Below are 27,798 nucleotides of genomic sequence, written 5' to 3'. Positions count from 1 at the left end.
ACTTTTATTAAACAGGTGTCACGTTCTCACATCATGGTGCAAAATAAAACACATTCAATTAAAAATAAAATAAAAATAAAAGATCCTTAAACAAGGCTGGCGAACAGGGACAACAACTCAGCAGACATCCGTGCTGCTGGACAACCAGGGCAAGGCTGAACTTCCAAAGGGAAAGTGCGTTGTAAACGTGGCAACGGAGGCAGATTCCCCCGCTGGCAGGCCTTCAAGTCTTGACGCCCGGCGGTGGGCGAGGAAGGCGGCGGTTGCTACGGGCCGTCCGGTTGCTAGGGCGATCCTGGCAACGGAGGCGCCGGCAACAGGCCCGGTCGCTAGGGGCGGGGCCGGCCGCGCGCGCGCGCTCCGCGTCGCTCAGAGGCGTGAGTCGGCGCGACCGGGGCGGCAGAGAGAAAAGGACCCGGATGCCGGGGCTATGGAGTTCCCCTTCGACGTGGACGCGCTCTTCGCGGAGCGGATTACGACGGTGGATCAACACCTGCGGCCGTCGGGCCGGAGGGGGGCCGGCTTCGCCACGACCCACAGGTAACCATGGCAGCGGCACGGGCTTTGGGGGGCCTGCCATACCCCCCCTCGCCTATGGGGCTCGTTTCCCCCCCCGAAAACAGCGCAGGGCGGCGGTCCGCCCCCTCAGTTGCGCCTGAGCACCGCGGGGAGGCGCTCTCCCTGCGCGCCCGTGACGCCCTCAGGAGCCGCTCCTGGCGGCTGTTCCCACGCCCATCTATTGTCTCAGGCGCGGGGCATGCTGGGTAATTGATCGCCCTGGCTGCTTCTCACCTCTTTCCCCTGGGAATGAGGTTGTCAACCTTTATATACCGTATGTAGGTATAGATTTTGACACCCTGGTTCCTAACTCAGAAGTCAATGCCTCGGGGCTTTACTCCCTGACATGTGACCTTAGGCATGAATGTTCCTGCTCTTTCCCTCTTTGTTTACATGCTAACATCTGTGCCCAACTTTTTATTCAAAGAATTTCTGCTGTTCAAACGTGGTTCTCTCTCTCCCCCTGCCCCCCCCCCCGTCACTACCTGTTATTTCCATTTCTCCCCTCCCACAACAACCCCGTGAGGTAGGTTAGGCTGAAGATAGCGACTTGCCCAAGGTCACCTAGCCGAAAAGAGATTCGAATCCTAGCCTCACGTTTGCATTCATGTTTTGGGAATAAAGTGGGGGTTAGCCCGTGTTTGTGATGCTTGAAGCGGATGGGTAGATACAGAAATGATAAATGGTTTACAGGTCCGTTGCTCCATGGTTGCATGTTAGCATAGACGCCTGGTGTTTGTTTGTTTTTTAAATTTTTTAATGACGATTAAGACATTTATACAAACTGAAGAAAGTTAACTTAAACCTAAGCTTTGTTGGGTAACATTCAACATGTCAACATTCAACACTGTCGTAGCCTGAGCTACACAGGGTGTTTTGAAGATTGTCGCATATAAGATGCTACTACTATTTTGAAGATGATAGTATAGAATATTATAATTTTAAATGGTTAAAAATTGAGGTTTAAATGGTATCGGCCTACTTCCGAGCATGATTTATAGTTTTCTGTTTCAGTTACAGATGGGTAGCCGTGTTGGTCTGCCATAGTCAAAACAAAAAAAATTCCTTCCAGTAGCACCTTAAAGACCAACTAAGTTAGTTCTTGGTATGAGCTTTCGTGTGCATGCACACTTCTTCTGTGTATCTGAAGAAGTGTGCATGCACACGAAAGCTCATACCAAGAACTAACTTAGTTGGTCTTTAAGGTGCTACTGGAAGGAATTTTTTTTGTTTAGTTTTCTGTTTGACCATGAACAGTCTTAAAGTGAAGTAGCTAACAGTTTTACTCTTACCTGCACAGCCTGGGATAGGATATTTAAAATTAGCTACAGCTGCCATCCTGAGAATGGTGGCTAATCTACTTCAATCTATTGTCTTAGAACAATGATCCCTGTTGCTTTATGTGCTTTGCAGGGGGTTTATTTTTGCACTATAAGTCTGCACAGAAAAGATATAACAGTTCCCTGTGGCACATACTGTTCCTGCATTCCTGTTGTCTCTCAGGCATTATATCTGTAGGGAATCCTTTATGCATCGACATGTTTGCTCAGGAGATTCTGTGTGTTATCTTTGTACAGTAGGCTAGCTTCTTCTACACACGGACACACCCCTCCCCATCTTCCATCCAGGCATCCAATAGACCAGGGGTCTGCAACCCGCGGCTCCGGAGCCGCATGTGGCTCTTTTACACCTTTGCCGCGGCTCCGGGGCGGATACTAGCGAGGGGAGGAGGCGCATTGTGCGCCCCGACACTCCCCACTGTGGCGGGCGCTGTACTGGCTGTGACGCCGCATGGGGGCGGTGCGTGCGTTAGTCATGCACCGTCCCGGCGTCACCTTCCCGCCCGCTGTCAGATCGGACATTAAGGTAAGAAACAATATATGCAGTGTTATATTTGTTCTAAATGTCGCAATGGTTTTGCGGCTCCCAGTTTGTTTTTTCTTCGGAAACGGGTCCAAGTGGCTCTTTTTGTCTTAAAGGTTGCAGACCCCTGCAATAGACATTATCAGTGTTCAGTGAAGCATTCTAGCCTGTCAAAAACACATGAAGGTGTGAAGTGGGCCTGATGAGGGCTGTGACCTGGTGACAGTCTGAGGGCCAGGGTACCCTACCCTGATGTAGGGTTCTTGTTAGGTGTTTGGGGTTCCACAGTTGCCCCTTCATAATGGAGGTGGTGATCTAGTATGTATTATGATCTATCTTACGGGGGGAGCATTGCAAAGGCCAATAAGTAATGGTGATCAAGTTGTCTTTCATGGAAGCTTGTCTGCTGTTACTTGGATGTACCCCTTAATAAACTTCCAAGGAAGCCTAGAATTTCTCAGAACAGAGTCTGAAAACCATGGTCTTGAAGCATTAAAAATAAATTGTTTAGTATGGGCAATGACAGTTTACATTAGCGTCATTCTTTCCATCCATCCATCCACAGTGTATAGCAGTGAGATGCCCCATTGCTTTAGGATTACCTGGTTGCATGGATGAGGTACCTTTTGTTGACTAATCTCTTATCCTTTTGCTTTTGTCAGCAACAACAGGGGAGGGCTGTTAGCTTCATATGCTGCTTGTGGTATTCCCAGAAACACAAATTGGCTACTGAGAAAAAAGGATGCTCTACTAGATGGACCTCTGGTCTGATCCAGCAGCAGTCTTCTTCTGCTTAGCGTCCTGGATGGATCGTTATTAGGCAGCCTTAAACCATTTCCAAAATTTATCTCTGTTCTGAGTTGCTATTTTTCCTAATGTGCTCAGTCAGTTCCAGGAACCTCCTATTATGTCTTTCGGGGTATGACATTGCAGAAGCTGCCTGATACTTTGCTCCCTCCAACAGGTCAAACATTCCTCTCCTCCTTCAAGGATTTGGACCATTTCCTGTTCTAGGTTTCTATTCTGATTAGATTATTCAGGCTCTCAACCTAGTTGCTTCTCTTTCTCTCTCTTTTTCTTCATGGCCAGGGTGGATCACCAGCAGCAGCTCATGAGGATCATAGATGAGATGGGCAGGGCCTCTGCCAAGGTGGGTCAGGGTTTTCATCTGGAGGGTTTAAAGGGCCGCAGAATAGATTATGGTCTGGGTAAACAGGAGGATGTGTGTGAAGCCAGATTGCCTATCCCTTGTAAGCCTTGGCCAATTCACTTAAAACTGTAACTAAAACACAAATATAACTGTGGAGCAGAAGTGGGTGGGTGGGAGAAACAGTTCCATTGAAAATGACTCATCTCCTAAATGCCTGGGCAAAAGCACAGGTGAAGCAGCTGTGTTTGGCTTTGTAGGTCTTAAATTGCTCTGGCCTGGAAGATTCACTGTCCCACAGTGTAGTTCTGCCTAGAGAATGCAAGAAAGGAGAGAGGGGATCTTTTTCTCTCCAAGGGATATAAGCTCTAGTTCAGATATCAGTTTGTTCAGTTGTCCTTCCAAGTCTTTTTTTTTAAAAAGTCTTCTTGAGTTAGTGAAACTCGAAACTTTTTGGTTTCAGGCCCAGAATCTGCCAACTCCAATCACCAGCGCCTCACGAATGCAAACCAACCACCATGTTCTCTACATTCTGAAGGACAGCGAAGCAAAAACGTGAGTGTGGCTGCGACTGAGGGGCTGGAGTGTTAAGGGTCCAGTCCTTTGCATGCCTACTCAGTAGTAAATCCCACTGAGTTCAGTGGGACAGGTAAGTGTGCATAGGATTGCAGCCCAAGTCATTTCTGTGGGAACATATTGGGAGGCATTTCAAGGGATTTGCAGAATCCTTGAAATATCGGAATTCCCCCTCCTTTTTTATTGCGTGGGTGGGGAGATCTCGCCCTGTTTCCTTCAGCACAGTTGCTTGTCCCTCACAGTTGCTATTTCCATGTATACCTGTGTCTGTGTGCTTCTTTCCCTCTGTCTGTGACATTCTTGCCCAAAAATCCTCTGCTCTTGGAATAGCATATATTTTCCTGATTTGCATAAATCATTATGATTCTGGAATTTGAAAAGCAAAAAAAGGTCTCTGTTTAATAATGCTATACTCTTTCCTCTTGCTACTGTTAATCATCTAGCCTCTAGTTCAAGGATGAGGACACTTTGGCCCTCTAGATCAGTGTTTCCCAACCTTGGGCCTCCAGCTGTTTTTGAACTACAATTCCCATCATCCCTGACCACTGGTCTTGCTAGCTAGGGATGATGGGAGTTGTAGTCCAAAAACAGCTGGAGGCCCAAGGTTGGGAAACACTGCTCTAGATATTTGTTGGACTCCAACTTCCATCAGCCTCAGTAATCATGGCCAATGGTCAGGGCTGATGGGAGCAGTAGTCAAAAACATCTGGCAAGCACCAGGTTAGGGAAGGTTGATAGTCTACCTTGGGCCCCTTATCTCAATTTTATACAGCAGGTTTTATCACTTGCCCTAAAAGCGTAAATAAGCAGGTGTTTTGCAAACAATGTTTTGGCTCTAAGTGACTGTAGATCCCGTGGCGCCATCAGGCATAAATACATTACAGTAATAAATGATAGCCCTCCTCTGCCTCAGGGGCCCATTGTTCATACATCTCTAACTAATGGTTTGTATCTTTTCTTCATTGCTACCAGGGCCGGGAAAGGAGTCATAATTGGCTTCCTGAAGGTGGGATACAAGAAACTCTTTGTACTGGTAAGTTGCAATGGGAAGTTGCCTTTATGTGCAGAGCAGTTGTCTCTGGTGCAAAAGGGTCATTGGTACCAAACAGGACTAAGACTATCCCCTTCCTACCAGCAGCTTTTCTTTTAGGAATAGTAGGAAATGAGATAAATAGAAAGGACTGTAAACTTTTCCAATACGCAGTAACTGCAGCGAGAATACTACTGGCCCAAAAATGGAAACAGGAACAACTACCGACGTTAGAAGAATGGAGAATGAAACTGATGGATTATGCAGAACTAGACAAACTAACGGGGAAGATCAGATATCTACGAGACCAAAAGTTCATCGAAGATTGGGGGAAATTTTCAGATTATTTGAAATGTATATGTGATGAGCAAACAACGCTAGTGGGATTTCAAGAGGCTCTGTGAATGTTTGAGGAATATTGTGTTGAAGAAAAATAAGAGGGTGAAGGTATATAAAATGCAATATAAAAATTAGGAAATGTGTAATTAAAAAAATTGAATAATGGATGATTGTTAGAGAGGCTGAAGGAAGTCCAAAAGAGAAAATATGTGATAAATTTAGATTGGATATTATAAATGTATGTTGGAAAATTAATAAAAATTATTTATAAAAATAAAAAAATAAGACTCTCCCCTTCCTTAAAGAATCATGGTTGATGGTATCAAAGGCCACTGAGAGATCTAGCAGAACTAGGTGGGGACAACTGCCTCCCTTCTTTATAATATCCATGAAGTCAGCTGACATTTGTATGTGTTGGAGGTAGAAGGAAGATCTTTAAAATGAAAGTGCTAGCAATATAGATAGGTGAGCTTTAGTTGGTTTTCATTGTAATCGTGTTGCATGCTATGTCAAAACATGGGGCCTGAATTTCCTTAAAGTAGCATTTGACAACTTGATTTAAGCAAGAGTGTCTCAGAAAAGTCAGCGTAAGCTAGCATGTATTGGTATAAGTGGCTCAGATATTTTAGCTCTATTACTAATGGTGTGAGTATGAAGTGTCTGTTTTTATTCTGTGTACTCTGCTCTGTTTTTAAATATAGATACACATCTTGCAAGTCTTCCTTCTTTCTTTCAGGACCGCCACGGAGCTCACAATGAAGTGGAACCACTGTGCGTATTGGACTTTTACATTCACGAGTCCCTCCAGAGGCATGGCTATGGCAAGGAGCTCTTCCATTACATGCTGCAGGTGCGCCTCTGCATGTTCTCTCTCTTTCTCCGTCTCTGTCTCTCCCCAGCCCCTGTAATATCCTGGCTGGGTCACATATCCCTGTATTCTGTGTGCCCACTTCCTGCATTTAAAGGCTCAATCCCCTTCACAGCGAATCAATCTGTGTGGAGGTTTCATTCTTGACCACAGATAAGGTGATCAGTGAGACAACAGGCATGAAATACACTTTCTCCACAGAGTCTTCTCCAGGGGATATTTTATCTCTGTGAGAACACATCCCATCCAATGTGCAGTGCTTATTTGTGGCCATTGTGGTTTCTATGGCCCTAGAGCTATTCTCAGTTCCTTTTAATTTTAGCTGTGTGGATGGTTATCCTAATAAAGGTACCCCTGCCCGTACGGGCCAGTCTTACCAGACTCTAGGGTTGTGCGCCCATCTCACTCAAGAGGCCGGGGGCCAGCGCTGTCCGCAGACACTTCCGGGTCACGTGGCCAGCGTGACATCACTGCTCTGGCGAGCCAGAGCCGCACACGGAAACGCCGTTTACCTTCCCGCTTGTAAGCGGTCCCTATTTATCTACTTGCACCCGGGGGTGCTTTCGAACTGCTAGGTTGGCAGGCGCTGGGACCGAACGACGGGAGCGCACCCTGCCGCGGGGATTCAAACCGCCGACCTTTTGATCGGCAAGCCCTAGGCGCTGAGGCTTTTACCCACAGCGCCACCTGCATCCCTAGGTTATCCTAATAGGCATTAATTAATTCACGTAGCCAGGCTGATCTGGATGGGGTTGGGACAAGCTCTTGGGATCCACTGTTTAACATTCTTGCCCTGTGAGTTGCTTCACAGTCTTAGCAAGTTGGTTGCACCTCTCTTCTGTAAATAACAGCAGCTGCTGTTGCTTTGGTTTTGTTGATACCTCTTTTCACCTGTCCTCCCTGTTATTGCACCTTTCAGGGTTCATAGAAACTTGCTGTTGGCCCCGCAACTGATGCTTTAGATCCTGCTCCTAAATTTTACCCCCTTCTTTTGAGGTGGAAGCTGTTGTCCCCAACCTTTATCTTCACTTCTCTCTGTCTCCCCTCTCTCAGCAAGAGCAAGTGGAGCCTCACAAACTGGCTGTGGATCGCCCCTCAGAGAAGCTGCTCTGCTTTCTCCGGAAACACTATAATCTTTGTGACACTATTCCCCAGGTGAGCTGGTCTCTTTGTGATGGGAAGCCAGGACGGAAGAACGCAACAGCAATTCCTTCACCTTTTGACTTAATTTATTATTTGTTTCATAAAATTTATACACCACTTGGTGGTGGTAGTTTTTTTTAAAATAAAAAATCACCCTCAAGGCAGTTTGATGGCTAATGCAATAATACTCTTTTCACTTGAGTTCGTGTCCATCATCTCTGAAAGTATTCATTTTTAAGCTTGCACAGACTGTGGGACAAGAAGGGAATGGCTCCAGAGAAGTTGGGAATAGATGTGTGCTGTGCAGGAAGCAAAGAATAAAATGGATTTTGTATGCTCTCTTATTGTACCTGGCATATCCTCTCGGAGCCACTTGGATCTCCCAGACGATGTTCCATCTAGGCAGCTTACAGCCCAACAGCAGCAGAATGCGTCTTGACCTTTCTCTGGGTCACCCAAAGGTGGTTCTGAGTGGCCACACTTTAATGGAACTGCACACTGGTAAATGTTCCATGAACCAGGCTGGGAGCTGGTCCTGGTGCCACTAGCTTAAGCTTCACAGAGGAGGGATGTAGGATGCTGCACAGGTCCTTATACCATGCAGCAGGCACTCTAGCTAGCCTTGTAGTGGGGAACTTCTGGCCCTCCAGCATTGTTGGACTCCAACTCCCATCAGCCCCAGCAAGCATGGTTAATGGCCAAGAGTGATGGATGTTGTAGTCTGACAGTGTCCGGAAGGACAGAGGTTCCTTATCTCTGCTCTACCCTGTTCTCTTGAAGACCTTGTGCTCAAAAACTACTGGGAATCTTTGATTGATTGTATTTAAAGGGAACAGTAAGTAGCCAGTCAGTACGATCTTGTTTCATTGCCTGTTTCCAAATATATTGTAATAAGTGTTTTGCTAATGATTAATTGAATGATAGTTTGATGTTTTGTGTGTGCATATTGCAGTTTTACATGTTATTTTTATGACCTGTCACCATGTAGTGAAAGGCTTATAAATTGCACAAACCAAGATGCAAAGCATATGCTCTGCTACTAAGCCCCTACCCTTAAGAGCTGTATTCCCCCCCCCCCCCCGAAGCAAATATGCAGACCAGCAGCAAAAAAGAGGGTGAGCTGGGAGGTAACTGTAGGGAGCCCTACAAATGTGTTTCACAATAAGCTTGGAACAGGGGGTAGGTTTGGTTTGCTGGCTGATTTTTTTTAAATCTCATTTTTCTTCTTTCAGGTGAACAACTTTGTGATTTTCCAGGGCTTTTTCAGCCACCACCATGGTGAGTCAGTGGCATAAATATTGCTATGTCCTTTTGCTTTGATTCTGCATGTGATTAAGAGTGGGGGGCTGCTCATGAGAGAGCCAGTGTGGTGTAGTGGTTAAGAGCAGTGGACTCATAATCTGGTGAACCAGGTTCGATTCCCCGCTCCTCCACATGCAGCTGCTGGGTGACCTTGGGCCAGTCACACTTCTCTGAAGTCTCTCAGCCCCACTCACCTCACAGAGTGTTGTGGGGGAGGAAGAGAAAGGAGAATGTTAGCCGCTTTGAAACTCCTTCGGGTAGTGATAAAGTGGGATATCAAATCCAAACCCTTCTTCTTCTTCTTCATGAGAAGGGTTAGAAGAGGCAAACGGTATAGAAGCTTCTTCACTTTTTTAAAAAAAGATCTCCCTCAGCACTGGCTGCCTTCTGAGCATTTTGCGTGTCAGTTACCTTTGCCACCTCCTGATGAATACTAAATGTTTGCAGCTTGTGATGTTAAGGATTCCAGAATCTATGGTAGAATTCAGTGTTTGCGTTGTGCACAATGACCTGTCGGTTTACACAACACATGACTGATCACGGGATTCTGTTTCCCACTCTTGAGCTGAATAATGGAATGACTTTATTCTGTGCCTGTAATGAAGTTAAAATGGAATCCTCAAGCAATAGATTCTGGGCCCAAATAGCCAGAATGTCCAAGTCATGAAAGGTTTCAGAAGTATGGATGCTGTTTTGGTCCAAAATAAAAGCAAGGCCTATCAAGTTGAGCACCCCATTTCCCACAGTAGTCAACCAAATGCCCAAGGGAAGCTCAGAAGCAAGACCTGAGTGCAACCCTGACTTGTGGTTCCCAGCAGCTGATATTTGGAAGGATATTGCAGTCTACTGTGGAAGTAGAGTTATAACCATCATGGCTATTAGCCACTGATAGCCCCCCCCCCCGATGAATTTGTATAAGCCGTCCATGCTGGCAGGACATTACTGCATCTTGTGTACTGAATTCCATACACAGTTAGTCATCCACTGTGTGATGAAGTGCTTCCTTTTCTCTGCCCTGGGGATGGATGTCCCCAGATTCTAGTATAATGAGAGAGGGATAAAAGCTCCCCATTTTGTCTACACCATGTACAATGTTATCCTTTTCCCCAAGACTGGCAGCCAGGGCCTTGCAGAGCCAGGGAGAGGCCCAGGCCAGGTAGATAACTGGGGATAACTGAAGTCTTATAAATGAGTAAATATATAAATATCACAAAGGTTATGCTGACAAATAATTTTATTTCAAGGCTTGAGCCGTATCTGCATATAAAGACAAAATGGAAAATATAGATATACAGTACTGTAGTGCTTTTAAAAAATATGCTGACCGAGGCCCCCTTTGGAATCGGAGGCCCGGGCCAAGTGGCCCATATGGCCCCCGCTCTGTCTGGGCCTGCTGGCAGCTCCAAAAACTGAAGTCATTAATAAGAATCCTACACCATGGATTTATACAAGGGAGAAGGGGGGTGCAGTGGGTGCAGGTTTGCGCCGGGTGTCACCACTGAGGGGCATGACAAAGTGTCGAGTGGCACTCACCATGGGGGCTGCAGTGCGCCCGAGCCACGTGTCTTTTGCCCAAACGGTCTGCCTGCTGCCTCCCCGCCCCCCCAGCTGTAGGGTGGCTGAGTGGGAGGAGGTAGGCAGACTCCGGAGGCCCTCGCCAGGCGCCCAAGCAGCTTCCTCCACCGCTGGATTTATATTAGTGGCGTTGATGGGGGTTTGAGAGTAATAATTTCAAGCTAAGCTTAAGTGTAGAACAAGTATACCACATCCGGTTGGCTGTGATTCAGCATCTGCCAAGAATCTGAAAATGGAATGGCAATTATGCTAATTAAACACAGAGAAAAGGAAGTGAGGGCCCTCTGTCTAATGACAGATTTCCAGTGTTGTTCCTGGAATTTCCTGAATAGATTGCCTACACATGCTTTTGCTCGTTGGCTAGATCTTTGAATACAGTTAAGGGACTGTTCCTATTGCCTGCCTTAACTACCATTCATGAAATCATGTTCTTCTAGGTTAATTCTTAGATGATCACCCACACGGTTTAGAACTGGCATTCATTTGGTTGCTCAGAAAAAGCTCTTAAAATCCCTACTCCTATTTCCACATTACCGTGGAATGGTGTCAGATGGCGAGCTCTGTTCTCCATGAATCGCTCGCTCATTGTGAGAGTTCTGGGGGAAGCACGTGGGCACCTTGCACACCCGAGAAAGCCCAAAGGGTTCTTTTTGGGTTCAAAGCGGTCCAGCAGCACAATTCTGATTCTTGTCCCGCTCTCCATTCTGAAAAGAGCTGTGGGGGTGAGATTGAGCCGAAAGTGCCAAGCTCCATGACAAGAAGCCTCAAGCTCCGTGCATCAAAGCAGTAACTTTTCCAAAACTTTAAAGCCTAGAATTAATTAACTACCAAGAGGATAATACAGTGGTACCTCAGGTTAAGAACTTAATTCGTTCCGGAGGTCCGTTCTTAACCTGAAACTGTTCTTAACCTGAGGTACCACTTTAGCTAATGGGGCCTCCCACTGCTGCCATGCCGCTTCTGCGCGGTTTCTGTTCTCATCCTGGGGCAGGGGTCTGCAACCTTTAAGACAAAAAGAGCCACTTGGACCCATTTCTGAAGGGGAAAAAAACTGGGAGCTGCAAAACCATTGTGACATTTAAAACAAATATATCTCCGGAGCCGCGATCTGACAGCGGGCGGGAAGGTGACGTCGGGATGGTGCATGACTAACGCACGCACCGCCCCCATGCGACGTCACAGCCAGTACAGCGCCCGCCACAGTGGGGAGTGTGGGTCGCACAATGCGCCTCCTCCCCTCGCTAGTATCCGCCCCGGAGCTGTGGCAAAGGTGTAAAAGAGCCACATGCGGCTCCGGAGCCGCGGGTTGCAGACCCCTGTCCTGGGGCAAAGTTCTTACCCCGAGGTACTATTTCTGGGTTAGCGGAGTCTGTAACCTGAAGCGTCTGTAACCTGAGGTACCACTGTAAACTGTTTATTTAAATTGAAATTAATTTGGCAAACATTATGGATGTAAAAAGGAGGTCCACCATGGATGTGTTCCTTTAAATCGATGAGGGAGATAATTAAACGATACTCTTTTTTAACCTACTAATTATCAACTTCTACGAGTGCAATTGGTCCGATGAGATGAACTAGAGTTTACTGACCTCCTCTTTGTGAATATAAGAATTAGAACATACTTTGATAAATTGCACTGGCTTTGCTGGACTTATTCTTCTATTTTCATCTTATTTCAATTTTCCCCTTTTTTTATTATATACCTCTCAGTATTGAACTATTTTGATTATTAAGGGATCTTCCTCATGACTGCTTCTCGTGCTTGGAATAAGATTTTTTTTATTTTATATGAGATAAAATGTTTATATGTGATTAACTGATTTTCCCTTCCTCCTCAAAGGCTTCCTCATCTTTCTCTCTCCCTCTCCTCACAGCTCCAGTGAGAAAGTTGCCTCAAAAGCGTCATGAGGGGGAGATAAAACCATATTCTTCATCAGACCGAGAGTGTAAGAGTTATTAAACTGAGGCTGCTTCTGGACTGGGAAGTGGGTTTAAGCAGTTCTCTTTTTGGTGGGAGCATTGCAAATCAGCCTCCAGACTGAGGGGGCAAGTTGTGAATGACGCCAAGACAAGAGAACCCATTTTGTGGTGTTTCTCAGGGTAGGGTGGAGACCAGCTGACTTCATGAAGCAGAGGAATGTGCATATTATGTGTTTGTGGTTCTGTGATACTTGTCGCAGTTAGGTCACTAGGCCCCATCTAGGGTACGGCAGCTGTTTGATTTAGGAGAGTAGGAGAAGCGGCAAGTCAGTTTTGAAATCTGAGACAGACTTCAGTCAGAAGAGCCTACAGATGGGTTCCTCAAACTCGGCCCTCCAGATGTTTTTGGCCTACAACTCCCAGGATCCCTAGCTAGCAGGACCTAGTGGTCAGGGATGATGGGAATTGTAGTCTCAAAACATCTGGAGGGCCGAGGTTGAGGAAGCCTGGTCTACCTTTCATCCAAGCTTGGAAATGAGTGGGCAATTTTTTTTAGAAGAAAAAGGGTTCCCTTGTCTAGGAAGTGAGCTACAAGATCCCGGGGCTCAGCCACCACGTTTTAGAATGTGCCAGTTCCAAACTGGTCCCCTGACAGGATGTCAGGGAAACATTGCATAAAGAAGAAAATGCTCAAACTTTGTCCTAACTGGCTTTCCATAAGTAAGGATGCAGCTGTTTTTGAGCTTCCCGTAGTGCAAGTGGGAGAAAAAAGCAAGGTGGTTCTCTGGGTCTTTGGCCTTTCAGCAAGCGAGAAGGCGAAGGTGATGGTGATGCTGTGGCTTTTAAGGGACCCAGAGTGGCTGCCTTATTGAATAGCATACCTTGGGCCTCTCTAGGAACTGGAGGACTGAACCTTTTTTTTTATTTATATGCCCCCACAAATAGTCCTGAAGGAAGAAGTTGAACCACCCTGGCCCTTCAACCAGTCTCGCTCACTGACCCGCTCCAGCAGTCTGGGCAACTCCCCAGTGCGAGGCTGCCTCAAGCCTTTCCTCAATGAGCAGGAGCTGCTGAAGAACTTGCGCCTCTGCCCTCCCCACTCAACGGCCCACCTTCTGATGAATGGTGAGCCCGGAGACCCAGCTTCACAGAGGCGGAGAACCAGGTACAGCTGGAGATGTGGGGTATCTGAAAATCTTGCAGTGGGTGGGAAAGAATGCTCTCTCTCTGTGTGTGTATGTGTGGAACAGAATATTGTTCTGTTGAGGTTGGGAAGTAGTCAGTCCTTAAGGATATCTGAATCAAAACACTAGCAGGCATTTCATTTCCAAATGACTTCAGATTCTGATTTTTTTTGTCTTGTCACACTGGAGCCTTGTTAACAGAGAAGTCTGTTCCCTGAACTTAAGTAGTTCAAACTATGCATCCAGGCATTCTAAGTCCTTGACAAGAAAAACTGAATTCTGCTGCCCGTAAAAATTATTACAAAATGAAATGATTTGTGTAATTCGCCTTACTTTTACACATTTCATTCTGACTTCACTTTCCTGTATCAGTAAATTTTTAATGTCTGATGTTTTGCAATTTTTTAATATATGCTGTAAGCTGCCCAGAGTGGCTGGGGAAGCCCAGCCAGATGGGTGTGCTGTAAATAATAAAATTATTATTATATTAGTCAAGTGAGATGGGAAGAATACAGCGGTGCAAGGTACTAAATACCCCCACTGTAAATCAATTTTTTTAAAAAAGGCGTTAAGCAGTTCCTCTGGCTTCTGAGACTTCACCAGACATTGCCCACTTGCATTCAAACATATCTTCATACCATAAGGGCTAGAATCTTGCTTTGTAAAATGAAAACTGATTCTGGAGAAGATTATGTGCTCAGTACCCTATTTTGAAACTGTACCATCTGGAATTGGGTGATGGATGTTGAAATCCCTGGGATAAAGCTGTATGTCTTGAGACCCTGGAAAACACTGACTGTGTGAACAGTACAGGGAAGAAGGATGAGCACGTTGTAGTTACTTAAACAGCTACAATGCTCTTTCTAGCTACCTCCCGTTCCACCTGGCAGTGGTTGCTAGTGTATTATGTAGGTACCTAGTTCCTACATTGTGCTTACCCTTTCCTGGACACAGGAGTTAAAAGACCAGGTTGGGACTAGAGACTGAGTGCCAGGGGGCAGCCTTGGAATCAGAGAGGGCAGTGGCAACAGCGAGCCAAGATAAATGAAGGCAAGATGGATGGGTGGAGTTCACGTGGTTGCAAATGCAACAGAGCTTCAGCAGTAAATGTGGGATTTGCATGTCTAGGGGAGGGGCAGAGATGTGCTCATTTAGGTACAGGGTTAACCTTGAGTGAGATGTGGGAAAGTACAGAAAGTGATGGCAAAGATGAGCTGCCCTAGACATAGGAATAGAGAGATTTGCACTGGAGTGACCCACAGGCTCCCTCCCAGGATTTAATCTTTCATATCATTCCTTGTGGCCCTGGGTGGCTAATTTCTCTGTGCAATTCTGCTAGTTGGCAGAATTGGTCTTTTATCACATGCAGACCACATGAAATGGGACTGAGCGCTTGCAGCTTGTCAGTTTGCTTTGCATCTGACATGCCGAAAGGATGCTAGGTTAGAACTTGGCTCACTGAGTGCTAGATGAGATTATGTTTGATTTGTTTGTGGCTCTCGAAAGCTATAAAGCCATAAAGATGTGCCAGTTTTGCATGACTAGGCTATATTAATCTTAGGTTGTGGATGTTGCTGTGCATGAAATACAGTTTTTAACAGTGTATTGTACATTTTCCATGCATGCTTCTAATGCAGTTATTAAAAAAAAACAACTTTTTGTGGGTCTTCAATTCTAATTGTATGCGCTTTCACCTTGGTTCCTCAGAATAAAGAGTGCCCTGGATCATATTTATTTCACACAGCAGTTAATAGTATCTGATATGCTATAAAAGGTTTGGAGAAATGTAGACAGGGCCTCAGGAAGTTTCAGAAATCAGAGGTTCTAGAAAGGTCTTGCTGTCCTACACAGCTGTTTATCCTCTTGCCATGGCAGCATCTTCACATTCCTTCCCCCTCCTTAGTGCTTGCCATCCATCCTCCTCATCCTTGCACTTAATCCAGCATCAAAAGTATAATATATCCACCATTTCCAGAGTACCATTTATCCATTAGCACTGTGTCTCTCGGAAGTGAGATGTTTTCTTCGTTATCTTAACCTGATAAGATTTTCCCCAAATGGTCCGTTTGGGGATCTAACCTCTCTTTCTTTTTTCTGTTTTCAACCCCCTCCTCTTCCCTCCCTTTCCTTTCTTCTCTTCCTCCCCCTCTCCACCACCAGCTCCCTGAATCGTGCTGAAAACAGCCATTGATCGCCGGTCTCTGCTGTGTGTCTACCCAGCCGTTGGGCTTCCACTTGCGTCCTTGAGTTCTTTCTAGCAGCGAAATTTGGTTTTACATCCAGTTTCCTCATCCCTTCCTTTTTATAAGCTTTATGGGTAGAACCTGTAAGGATGTGGGTTTATTTATATTGTGTGTGTGTGTGTGTGTGTTTTTGGTCTTCAATTTTTTAATGCCAAGATTCCGGAATGCCCTTAAGGAAAGGAACCTAGCTGCTTTTTTCAAAGAGCAGCACCGACTGCTGGGCTTTGACGAAATTCAGATTATTTATTAAGTTGGGCTTCAGCTCCAAAGCGGTGAGAACTTACAGCTGGGAAAGCACTGGTGTCCCAAGTATACACTCTTTGACACTGTGGTCTGCTGCCTGTCGCCATACAGACCTGTCAGTCGTCTGTTGTGACCTGCCAATCATGGATCCAAAGAAGACAATGCAAGTTTACTGTAAATTATCAGCTTAGTTCTATAAGATTTCACTTTTGAAAAACTGGCCACATAGATTAAATGAATAGTCGTCAGACTGGTGACAAAACGTAACACTGTCAGGACTGGGTGTAGGGATGAGATCACCCACTTCAGATGGCAGATTTTACTTTACTATTAAAAACAAGTGAATTATTGAAATGGTTATCATAGTCTTACCACCATGAGGCAGGTACGGTTTTGGATTTACAGTGTTAGGCGCTACCTGGCCGGCCGTCTGTGAGTTTTAGATTGGAGAGAGACAGTTTAACTTCAGAGCCTCTGATAGAGGCATCAGCCTGGGGTGCAGACACATCCTGCTGTTATCTCTGGTAAACAGAGTTTGCATTATTATTATTATTATTATTATTATTATTATTATTATTATTATTATTATTGTAGGGCTTCAAAAGCCTGTTTCCTTTTATGTGGGATCCACTGCTTTTAGCAGAGCCCAAGTCAGAGGAGCTGTCTGGCAGATTCATATTATTAAAATTGGGGCCTGTGATATTTTTCCTGTATGTTTGGCTAGTCAGTAGGAATCCCTCCCACTTTCATCGTGGATTTTGACAAAGTGCTCTGATCCCTGAAAAACTTACAGCATAGCGTGTTTGTTTTAGTTTTTTTTTCCAGTTGCGGTCAGGCTCCCTGTTGCGTTTTGTGCATTTTGTATCCATGTGCTGTGAATGGCAGAGATTGATATATGGACAGGCCGGAAGAATGATCCAACTTTAACAGTGATACGTTGGCAGGCTAGGAGCTGCTGTAAACTTACTTGCAAGGCTGAACTAGTGGGCAGGCATTAGGGGTCTCTATGAAACCCCTAAAAACTCCCTTATCTGCCCTCACCCCTGCCATGCATAGTCCCTTACTCTGAAGGAGTGCCCTTTTTTCTCCCTTGCCCTTGCCATTACGCACCTCAGCCTCTTTCTAGATACTTGTTACCCTTACCTTGGAGGGAGTGGCTGAGACATTAAATCGGGCTACAGTGTGCTCTGTTTTAAGGTATGCATAGGTGGAAGAAATGGAATGGCCTTGTACCGATCCAGACCATTGGTCCATCTCGCCCAGCGCAGTCTAATTTGATTGGCAGATAGGAGTTTTTCCTGCTATCTGACACCCTTGACCCAGAGATGCTAGGTCGGAGGTGGGGATGTTGCTGGACTCCTAACTCCATTATCCCTGACCGTTGACCATATCTGCTCTAGGGCTTATGGGTGCTGGGAGCCCGACAACATCTGGAAGTGCCACAGCTTCCCCACCATAAGAGCAAAAGAAGAGCCTGCTGGATCATACCAATCTAGTCAAGCATCCTGTTCTCACAGTGGCCAATCAGATGGCTGTGGAAAACCCACAGGCAAGACCCGAGCACTCACGTAGTTTCCAGCAACTAGTACAGTGGTACCTCGGGTTAAATACTTAATTTGTTCCGGAGGTCCGTACTTAACCTGAAACTGTTCTTAACCTGAACCACCACTTTAGCTAATGGGGCCTCCTGCTGCCGCCGGAGCCCGATTTCTGTTCTTATCCTGAAGCAAAGTTCTTAACCTGAAGCACTATTTCTGGGTTAGCGGAGTCTGTAACCTGAAGCGTATGTAACCCGAGGCACCACTGTATTCAGAAGGATTGTACCTGGGACCATCTGTCTGCCTGCGAAGCTGGGGCTCTGCTTTTCCAAAGTAGGCCTGGGAAAGTTCCCCTGGTGCATCCCTCCAAAGCAGAGTTGAGCCCAGCAAAGGCCACAGCTGCTCTTGGCGAAATCCACCTAGTCCTCCTTCAGTATCTCCTCCTCTCCCCCTGCCACCCCCCAGATTAACTCCTAATAAAGTTGCAACTGTAGCCAAAGGTACTTATCGAGGTTTCATTTAGTGGGGTTATGGTGGAAATGTGAGAGGAACCACAATCGTGTTTCCACGTGACCCAGTTTCCATAGAACACAACATTGATAGTAGTTTCACCCTCTCTGCCAAATTTTAAGAGAGAGGAAGAAAGAAGCTGATTTGCCCACCTTTGTCCACCTTCCTGCATTCTCCCATCTTTCTCCACTTTGTGATTTGCCAACTGTGTGTTGCCTTCAGACATTCTTGTGTCTATAGCATGTTCTGCCCTGAATTCCTTTCAGAATGTCACCCCTGAGGCTGCCGATGTGCTTGGGATGTAGCGTAGAAGGACCTGGCTTCGGTGACTAAACCTACAGCGGTTTCCCCTGTCTTCACAAAGCAGGAGAGGAATCCTTACAGGGCTTTAAAATGGATACCTCAGCTGGAGAAGCAGAAGCTCTGGCCTTTATTTTCAGACTTGGGAGTGGAGATGGACAGGTTTAGAGGACGAGAAGCGGGAAACTAGAAGTCCCTAGAATGAGAGTTGGGTCTTGCGTGCCTCGGAGGGGGTCTCCAGCAAGAAACTGAAAGGTGTCGGGCATGCCAGAGAAGCAAGTGCACATATACTGAGGATAAAAGTGCCAAGGTAGCCTAAACTCTTGTGCCAGGGAAAACAGCAACTTGTTTTAGCAACTTGCCAATGAGGTTACTTAGCTACTGTAATTTAGATGTTTACTTAACCAGTAGGTGTCGTAATAATATAAGGAGCAAGGGCACTATATAGAGCTTGTGTGGTGTGGTGGATGGGGTGTTGGACCAGGATGGGGAAGACTTGGATTCAAATCCGCACTCAGCCCTGATGCTTACTGGGTGACCTTACCCCCTCTTTCCCTCTCTGTGCCTAACCTACCTCACAGGGTTGTTGTGAGGATAAAATGGGGGCGGGGGTACAGATGTCATGTGTGCTTGCTTGAGCGGCTTGGGGAAAGGGCAGGATAAAAATGTGGCCATGATTAAAATTCAGGGGCAATGAAACTCTGCCTTTTCCCTTCGGACTCTCCTCTGGCTTCTGAGCTTTCAAATCATGGCATTGCCTGATTTCAAATCTGTCATCACACACAGGCTCACAGATTTAATGAAAATTCATGAGACTTGGGATGCTTAACTTCAGAGCCCAATGCTATATTCCTCATGTGCGCTGAAATTGCAGAACTGTAAAGTGCCACACCCATTCCGGCATACACAGTTTGTGCTCCTGTGACACCAGATCAACAGAGAGGAGACCGCAGAGGCCAGAGACGGGGGTAGGTTGAAGCACTGCCTGCTGAGTGTGCCAATGGTCGTCACCATGTGTGGTCCACCAATTGTATCATGTGGCAGTGTGGGCTGCCCTTGTATGCGGTTACACCTTGCATAGGTTGTGCTGTCAAGTAGCTTGGGCTCGGCTGTAACAGGAGACCACTTTGCTTAAGAACATTGGAACTGCTTTGCTGTGTTGCATTTGGTTTCTAACAGCAGCCAGCTGGTTGCTCCCAGGAGGTTTATAAGAAGATTATGCAGGAGATGGTTTTCCTGCTACTCTTTGTCTTCCGTAACTGGTACTTGGTGTCATTCTTGCAGTTCTGTTTTAGTTTAGCATTTTTGATAGCTTACGATACTCCTATCCTCCATCGCTGAATCTAATCTGTCCTCTCTCTCTCAAAAAAACAACCCCCAGCCTAGTGGCTATCTAGTTCTTGGAGAATTTGGCTCATGCTGCTTTTAAATTTGACTCTTAACTTGTATTTAGACCAGGCCCCTGAATGATACTGAGCTTCACCAACGAGTGTTGCTATAAATATCAGGGCGGGCTGGTGCTACCGTTAGGCAAAGGGAAGCAGCTGCCTCAGGTGGCAGAAGCGGAGAGGTGACGAGTGGCAGGGAGGTGCTGAAGAATAGAGCTGGGTGTGCCAAATGGTCTGCTAATCTCTGCTGAGGATGCTGTCCCATCAGCAGTGTTAAGTAAGATTCATTCGTATGTAGAAAAAGGTGGGGGTTATGATGAGCTTGAGGCAGCAAAATGTATTGGCAGCCCTGTTTAGGGAAGCCTTTAATGTTTGATGTATTTTCATATTTTGTTGGAAGCTGCCCAGAGTTGTTGGGGAAGCCCAGCCAGATGGGCGGGGTATAAAGAATAAATTATTATTACTATATTGGACCAGCCCTGATAATTTTACAGTGGTCCAGGGCTGGCTTTTAGTTCCGGCATCTCTCAGGTGGGTGCCATTGCCATTATAAGAGAACAAGGGAGGCGTTCATGGTGAGTTCTGGCACCTCTTTTTCTAGAAAAATAGCATTGGCTAGGTCTGTCACTGACAGCCTTTATGGTTTTAAACAGACATAGGCAAACTCGGCCCTCCAGATGTTTTGGGACTACAATTCCCATCATCCCTGACCACTGGTCCTGTTAGCTAGGTATCATGGGAGTTGTAGTCCCAAAACATATGGAGGGCCGAGTTTGCCTATGCCTGGTTTTAAAACGGGGGCCCTCTAAATTTCATACACAGTAGGTTGTATCCACCTAAGTTCTACACAGGGTAAAATCATTGAAATTAAGGAACCTAAGTTAGTCATGTCTCTTAACTTCAGTAGGTCAGCTCTTGAGTAGGACTAGCCTTGGATACTTCCAGGTATTGCTCTGTTCTCTAGATGCTGAGGCCAAATGGGGGAATGGCTCTCTTCACCATGCCTGTTGGAAGCCATTTTTCTCTGGGAGCATCCAGCTGAACGCTGTGAGGGACCTTTGGTCAGACCTAGCATAGCAGTTCTTAGGTCTTACAGCACATCCCCAGTTGCCATCTTTATACCCCACCCTTCTCAGCTCAGTATTGCTATCTGGGGGGAAAGTGAAGCTGAGTGAGACAGCAGCCACTTGGAGATGACGTCTGTGGACAAGGCAGAAGTTTGCTTAGCGCCTTAAGCTTTTCTCTAGAATGAAGCTCATGAGCCCAAGTAATGTCCCTTTTCCCTGGACACAACGGACTTTAAAAGCTGCTCAGATGTGGGGAACTCCCAACATTGCCCCCCCCCACCCTTTTCCTCTTTAAATTCAGATTTGGCTGCTTGAGAAGCAGCGCTCCTTGAGGCCCCTTGCCTTTCCCAACCCCTTTCTCTTCTTATCAAAGCACCTGAGACTCTGAACTGCCTTTGGCTGTTGGTGTCTGGCATGGAAAATACAAAACCTTTTGTTTACATTTCAATAAAGTTTGGATTTTTTTTTTCAAAGTTTCAATGCGTGGTCTTGTCTTTTTTGTTCCGCGTATGCTGGCTTATGGAATAACTTGCAAATCCTTTTTTTTAAAAAAAAAATATATATATTTATTAAAGGCTTTAAACAATACATCAGCCAACACATAAAACACCATCACCAACATGGAGAAAAAAGAAAAAAAAAGAAGAATAAAGAATAAAGGAACAAGGGGGAAAAAGAAACAAAGGACTTCCTCACATCTCCCTTTCCTGCGTTCCCATTTATAAAATTATATTCAGCAGTACTTCACCTTCTTTCAAGTCTTATTTTGTAATTTTCAGAAATTTATGTCTCCAATTTTGAGCTTTACTTTCAAATGTTTGAATCTTTAATTTTAACCTGCTATTTGTCAAAATTTCAACCTTGTTCTTGCGATTCACTTATTTTCATGCATCTTTCCACTAATTTATTAATGCCATATTATTTTCTATCCTGCATCATCTTAACATTCAAACAGATTACAATACTTTTGCAAATAGTCCTTGAACTTTTTCCAATCCTCTTCCACTGTCTCTTCTCCCAGGTCCTGGACTCTGCCAGTCATCTCTGCCAGTTCCATATAGTCTATCAGAATAACTTGCAAATCCTCTCTCTTTCCAGGAATTGGTGTAATATAGTAGGCAAATAGAGCACTGAGGCTGGACCCTGGAAACCTTGGTTCAAACCTCTCCTTTGCCTTGTGTGGATTGCTTGCCCTTCTTGAGTTAACCTACCTTATACAGGGTTGGGGTAATGAATCCAGGTAGGGGCGGAGGGTTGATATAATGTAACGTCGTCCAAGTACAAGGGAAAGTACTGTATTTTTCACTCTATAAGACGCACCAGACCACAAAACGCAGCTAGTTTTTGGAGGAGGAAAACAAGAAAAAATATATTCTGAATCTCAGAAGCCAGAACAGCAAGAGGGATCGCTGCGCAGTGAAAGCAGCTATCCCTCTTGCTGTTCTGGCTTCTGTGATAGCTGCGCAGCCTGCATTCGCTCTATAAGATGCACACACATTTCCCTTTACTTTTAAGGAGGGAAAAAGTGAGTCTTATAGAGCAAAAAATACGGTACATTGCAATGTTGCTCACTTCTCCCCTCCAGGTACAACCTTCTGCAGTATAATTCCTTTTGAATGGGGGGGGGGGGGGACGGACTGTGCCCCACTGGATGGATTTCATTCTGTGCATCCTCTCCCTGTGGGACATCCTTGTCCCATTGCATCCTTGCTTGGTGTTCCTGCCCCACCTGCTGCTTTCTGCTGCCGCCGCTTCATCTCCACCCTCCCGCTTGTCTTCCCCCTCCCGCCCTCCAGGACAGGCACTCTAAAGGACAGCCTCATGGCTCAGAAGTCTTCTTACAGCCGCTTCAAGAACTCTGCCCCAGCCATGGAGCGTTCTGATAAAAGAGCAAGTGAGTGACCGCTGGAGGCATAGGAGACATTTCCAGATCTATAGCCAGCTTTTTCCTCAAGGGACTGTGTAGTGGGGCAAATACAGTTGTACCTTGGATCCCGAACGCCTTGGTATTCAGACGTTTTGGCTCCCGAATGCCGCAAACCCAGAAGTGAGTGTTCTGGTTTGCGAACATTCTTTGGAACCCGAACATCCAACTGATTGGCTGCGGGAGCTTCCTGCTGCGGGAGCTTCCCGCAGCCAATCGGAAGCCGCACCTTGGTTTCCGAACTTTTTGGAAGTTGAATGGACTTCTGAAATGGATTCCATTCAACTTCTGAGGTACCACTGTACAGGTTAACCGTTTCAGCAGATCTGGAGAAGCTTTGCCTCCCTCCGGATGTTACTGAACTGGAGCGCCCATCAGCCCCAGCAAGCATAGCCAAGGATGATGGGTGCTGTAGTTGAGCAATGTCTGGAGGGCCAAAGGTTTCCCCACACTTACATTACAGCACTTGGATCCTAGCCCATAAAGGACTCGCCCAGGTTGCAATCTTTACTTCATTTACCTGGGAGTCGGCCCCACTGAATTCCGTAGGAGCTACTTCTGAGTAGGCACAGTTAGGATTGTGCTGTTCACGGTGAACGTTTCTATAGCACCTCTACAGTGTTTATTTAATGTTATGCCTCATTATTATTTGCTCTAAAGTGCTGCAAGTTTTCTCAGCACTGTGCCGGTATTAGCAGGTAACAGTCCCTGTCTGCAGGCTCACAATTTAATAGAGACAGCACAAAAGGCCTAGGGAGGGAAGAGGAAAGCAAGCATTGAACCTGTCTGATTCAGAGTTAGCTTCTTGGTCCACCTAGCCCTGTGCTGTCTCTGGCAGGGGACCTTTTTCCAGCCCTCCAACCTGGATCCTTTAACTGGAGATTTCAACGATTGACCCTGGAACTTTTCTACACCCAAAGGATGTATTCTGTAAACTCTACTAGGCTACATGGACAAATAGTCTGGCCTGTTTGTAAGGCAGATTCCTATGTTCCTATTGGACAAAACAACAACACTGCCCTAGATGTTTCTTTAAAAAAGAAATACCCAAGCTGCGGTTCTCAGGATTTTTGAATTACGTCCTCGATATCAAATTCTGGCCTTGTGCAAAAGCAGTCTCAACCATGTGGAACAGATTAATTGACGAAGCTCTGATTGGTTTATTTCTAGCTATTACTTGCTAATGTTTGAGGAATTTCTGCCTAAGGGCTAGTTTTAATATACTGTGTCTGCCTTCCATTATGAAGAATTTGGGAGGGGACGGGGGAGGGGGAGGGGTATTGTCATGTCTGTACTACTGAAACACTGCATTTGACTGGTTTCTTCCTATCTAGATGACTTAGAGGACAACCTCAGTTCACCCAGAAAGCTTCAGGAGCCAGAGAGGTACTTCTTGTTACTTCCCTACCCCATGACTTGTTTCAATAAAACAACTGAAGGCACCACAAGCTGTTCTGGTTTGGTATTTTACTATGTGCAGGACCATCTAACCAAACATACCTAAGTAATTCAGCCTGCAGCAGCGCTGCAAGTATATTACAGTGCCTCCTGCTGGCACAATCCCACTTGGTATTGTTTATATAGACCAGCAGTGTGAAGCGTTCCCAAAGTAAAGGAAGGATTGAACTCTGATTAATAAGAATACACACAGAGGCTTGAACCAGCAGGACTCTGGGAAAGGTGTGTATAATAATCTCTGCCTCCAGCCCCTGGCCCAGGTCGTTTTATTCACAAAAGAGCTTTTTACAGAGTGTTCATAAGAACCGATCAGATTTCTTCTGAGCATTTCAACAAACCCCACGTGGGGACAATGTTAAACTACAAACACTAGTTAAGCATGCATACTTTGGGGGTAAATGAATGAAAACTACAAAGGAGTGCATTCAGCAACCCCGGAGGTCATAAACAATCAATACACATGATAAGAAGGATGGCCAGGAAGACATCAATCATTATCACCTTTATGTGAAACCTGTTTCCTGGCCCTAAAATTAACATACCAGAAAAGCTACATCAAAGATGCTTGCCCACTCTCTTTATGCATGCCTGGCAAAGCAACTGGGCTGTGTACGTGACTTGTCAAGCAAGAGAAATGGGCAGTAGAGGAAATGGCCAGAGATGCAGAGGGTTGTGGGATTTGATCAGAAATTATTGTCAATGAATTAAACCCAGTCAACACAAAATGCATTCATCGTGGACACAATGGCTTGATGCATATTTTAGAATTCCTCATAGTAATCCCACCTGACCCCACACTCTGGATTTTTGCACTCCTACAGCAGTGGTTCATGGATTTTTCCCAGTGGTACCTCCAGGTGCCGGGGATTGAACCGGAGACCTTCTGCGTGCAAAGCAGATTCTCTACCACTGAGCTATAGCTCTTCCCCACCCGCAGGAGAGAACAATCTCAATCCCTGGAGGGAAATTGTTTTCTTTCTTTCCCTCCAAACACAGTGGCCAGTCTTTCTCCCTCCTTCACTGCTAGGAATCTTCCAGTTGTTCGCTCTGAGTGTAAATAAACCAAATCCCTTAATTTCAGTGGGTCTAATCTGAGTGTGATTTAGTTAGATATTGCCCAAATGCTTTTCTGCTTCTTAAAGGCAACAGTGGCTAATGAAGGCTCTTAATAGGATGACAATATCAAATTTGTACTTCCAGTCTAGATGACTTGCTTTAAAAGGATTGTGTAAAAACTGAACATCACCACCATTAGCCTTTGGATCATGTCATATGATTTATTCATTTATTAAGTTTTTATTTAAACTTTTCAAGTTTATACATTTCATTAGTTTTACAATCAATTTATCATTTCAAACTTACTTCCTCCTCTTTCTGTAGTTCCTTAATTTTTTAAAAAATATTTTCTGCATATCCAAATACATTTAATTTTCTCCTTTAATTATCTACTTTAAATATATACTCTTATGAAACTGCAGGTTATTACAATAACCCTGACAATGTTTTTATCTGTTTGCAATTTATCTGTAAATATTCAACAAACCATTTCTATTCTTTTATTAAAAGTTTGGTTATCTTGCTTTCTTATTCTTTGGTAAGTTTCGCCATTTCTGCATATTCCATAAGTTTTTGTATCCATTCGTCCTTTGCTGGGACTTCTGCTTCTTTTCACTTTTGGGCAAGTAGCATTCTTGCCGCTGTAGTAGCATACATAAATAAATTGCTATACAATTTAGGTAGTTCTGTCCCTATAATTCCCAAAAGAAAAGCTTCTGGTTCCCCCCGCAAAAAAAGTTATTTTGGACACCCTTTTCAATTCATTGTGTATCATTTCCCAGTAAGCTCTAACCTTACTACAATACCACCACATATGATAAAAGGGATCATGATGATTATATTTGTTTTCTCCACTAGGCTGGACAGCACCATCATCAGCCCCCCAGAACCAGCCAACGTCGGGCAGATGGGAGAGACAGCTCATCCTTCTGCAGAAGCTACACATCAGAGGATGGATTCCAGAACTCTTATGACTCTAGCTCCTCCAGAAAGGATTAAGGACCATTACGCTTTGGCAGTCACAAACAGCCAACCCTCCTGCGAAAACGGCCATCACGTGGCCAGACTCTCCCCGCAGCAGAACAGAGGGTGGCACAATCTGCCCAGGAGTCCCTGGCAGATGAAGCCGCTATGGACAGTAGCAGGGAGCCCCTATGAAGCCAAATGGATCCACCACAAGTATCTGTATTGCAATACCAGACCCTGGTGAGAGGAATGGCCTCCACTTGTGGCTGTAGTCTTCAGCCAAGAACAGATAATCTTGCCAATATGAGGAAGAGGACTGAATTAGCTTAGATTCCTCTCTTGCTGACAACCCGTCTTACCTGGAATGTCTCCTCCCTCTGGCATTAAATTGGTATTTTCCTGCTCCTTTTCCTTCTGCCCTGGATCAGACCACCAGAAGCAGCATGCCATTCACTATATCCCTCTCACTCACCTTGATGTGGTGCCTTTCTGTTGTATTTCCTGCTAGCTCCATTCAGTTTGAAACCCTCCTCTTTTCATCGTTTGAAACTAGCGTTTTAATGAAACTCCGTTCAATTAGATGATCCTGCATTTGTAAACTTAAAAGGGCCTGAATTTTTACAGAATTCAGATACCAGTGCTGAAATGTGCCAACCGAATTTTACTTGGCAAATCTTATGTGGGTTTTTGCTCCATCCCAAGAAAAATAGGAAAGCCTGAATTAAAATTTTCGATAATTGTTTCGGTACAATGTTAGAACTTCCCACAAACTTTGAGAAGGGAAGGGCCGCTCACTTCCTTTTCCTTTGCCCTGAATATGAAGAGCGGTAGGAAGAAAACACAGGAAGGAATAAATAGCACGTGCAGGAAATCAACTTGGTCCAATTTAATCAAAAGGGATTTAGCACTTCTGGATCCGCTTAATCTAGATTTAAATTTACCCCTTCCAGTTTGGAATTGGACTAAATATAATCTACATGAATATGGTCTTAGTAGAGCGTTTAGTTCAAATTAGCCAACACTGGAGTTAAAAGTGAGTTCATACTTATTTCATTGAATGAATGCCTTACAAAATCAGCTAAGTTCACTTCCTATGCCTTTAACTTTCCTGTTCCTTTTCTTATTAATGTTTTCTCATTCATTTTTTAACTTATTAATGTGTCTAGGCCAAAGCTCCTCAAGGCTTTAATAACAGAGCAAATGTTAGTTTCTTTTTCCATATAGTATTCTCTTCTGGTGGTAGTGGCCACATCAATTTAAACCATTTAGGCAAACCATTATAGACTCTGGCATCTTCTTCTGCCTCTACGTTGCACCAGCTGGAAAGGAGCGCTAACTTAAGCAAAGGTAAGTCAGCAGCTTGTCCAAACACGGCAGGGTGAACATGAAGGGGCAAAAACATTTTAAATAGAAGCGCAGCCATTAACAGCATGCAGCACCTTATCTGGGCCGCTTGGAGATTAGGAAGAATTTTTAAGATGATCTAATGAAGACACAGGGTGTTGAGCTGAAGAGACTGGATAGTGTCAACTCCTCGTGTCAGTCATTTGCACATGTACCATCATACAAAATGTGCCATTAAATATTGAATTTAACAGAA

General features: G+C 45.1%; 1 protein-coding gene across 6 annotated transcripts; it reads left to right on the top strand.

The window, feature by feature from the left end:
• The first annotated feature begins 344 nt into the window (after positions 1-344).
• On the top strand, positions 345-27,798 carry ATAT1 (alpha tubulin acetyltransferase 1). Of its 6 annotated transcripts, XM_028713348.2 has the most exons (12): positions 351-540; positions 3,511-3,571; positions 4,032-4,123; positions 5,117-5,177; positions 6,250-6,363; positions 7,435-7,536; positions 8,757-8,802; positions 12,276-12,347; positions 13,267-13,486; positions 22,591-22,688; positions 24,053-24,104; positions 26,091-27,798. In XM_028713348.2, exons 1-12 carry the CDS (start codon positions 431-433, stop codon positions 26,440-26,442), a joined length of 1,380 nt encoding a protein of 459 aa, XP_028569181.2. In that variant the 5' UTR covers positions 351-430; the 3' UTR covers positions 26,443-27,798. The 6 variants fall into 6 exon arrangements, with proteins under 6 accessions (XP_028569182.2, XP_028569181.2, XP_077781298.1 ...); XM_028713350.2 differs by lacking the exon at positions 3,511-3,571 and having other exon boundaries at positions 388-540; XM_028713349.2 differs by lacking the exons at positions 3,511-3,571; positions 4,032-4,123 and having other exon boundaries at positions 345-540.

The sequence above is a fragment of the Podarcis muralis genome, chromosome 2, assembly GCF_964188315.1.
Source record: "Podarcis muralis chromosome 2, rPodMur119.hap1.1, whole genome shotgun sequence".
Classification (NCBI taxonomy): domain Eukaryota; kingdom Metazoa; phylum Chordata; class Lepidosauria; order Squamata; family Lacertidae; genus Podarcis; species Podarcis muralis.
This window is presented reverse-complemented; position numbering and strand designations above follow the sequence as displayed.

Coding starts and splice junctions, on each gene's coding strand:
- ATAT1 (XM_028713348.2), top strand. CDS start 431: ATGGAGTTCCCCTTCGACGTGGACGCGCTCTTCGCGGAGCGGATTACG. Junction 4,124..5,116: donor AAGGACAGCGAAGCAAAAAC/GTGAGTGTGGCT, acceptor CATTGCTACCAG/GGCCGGGAAAGGAGTCATAA. Junction 22,689..24,052: donor GCGTTCTGATAAAAGAGCAA/GTGAGTGACCGC, acceptor CTTCCTATCTAG/ATGACTTAGAGGACAACCTC.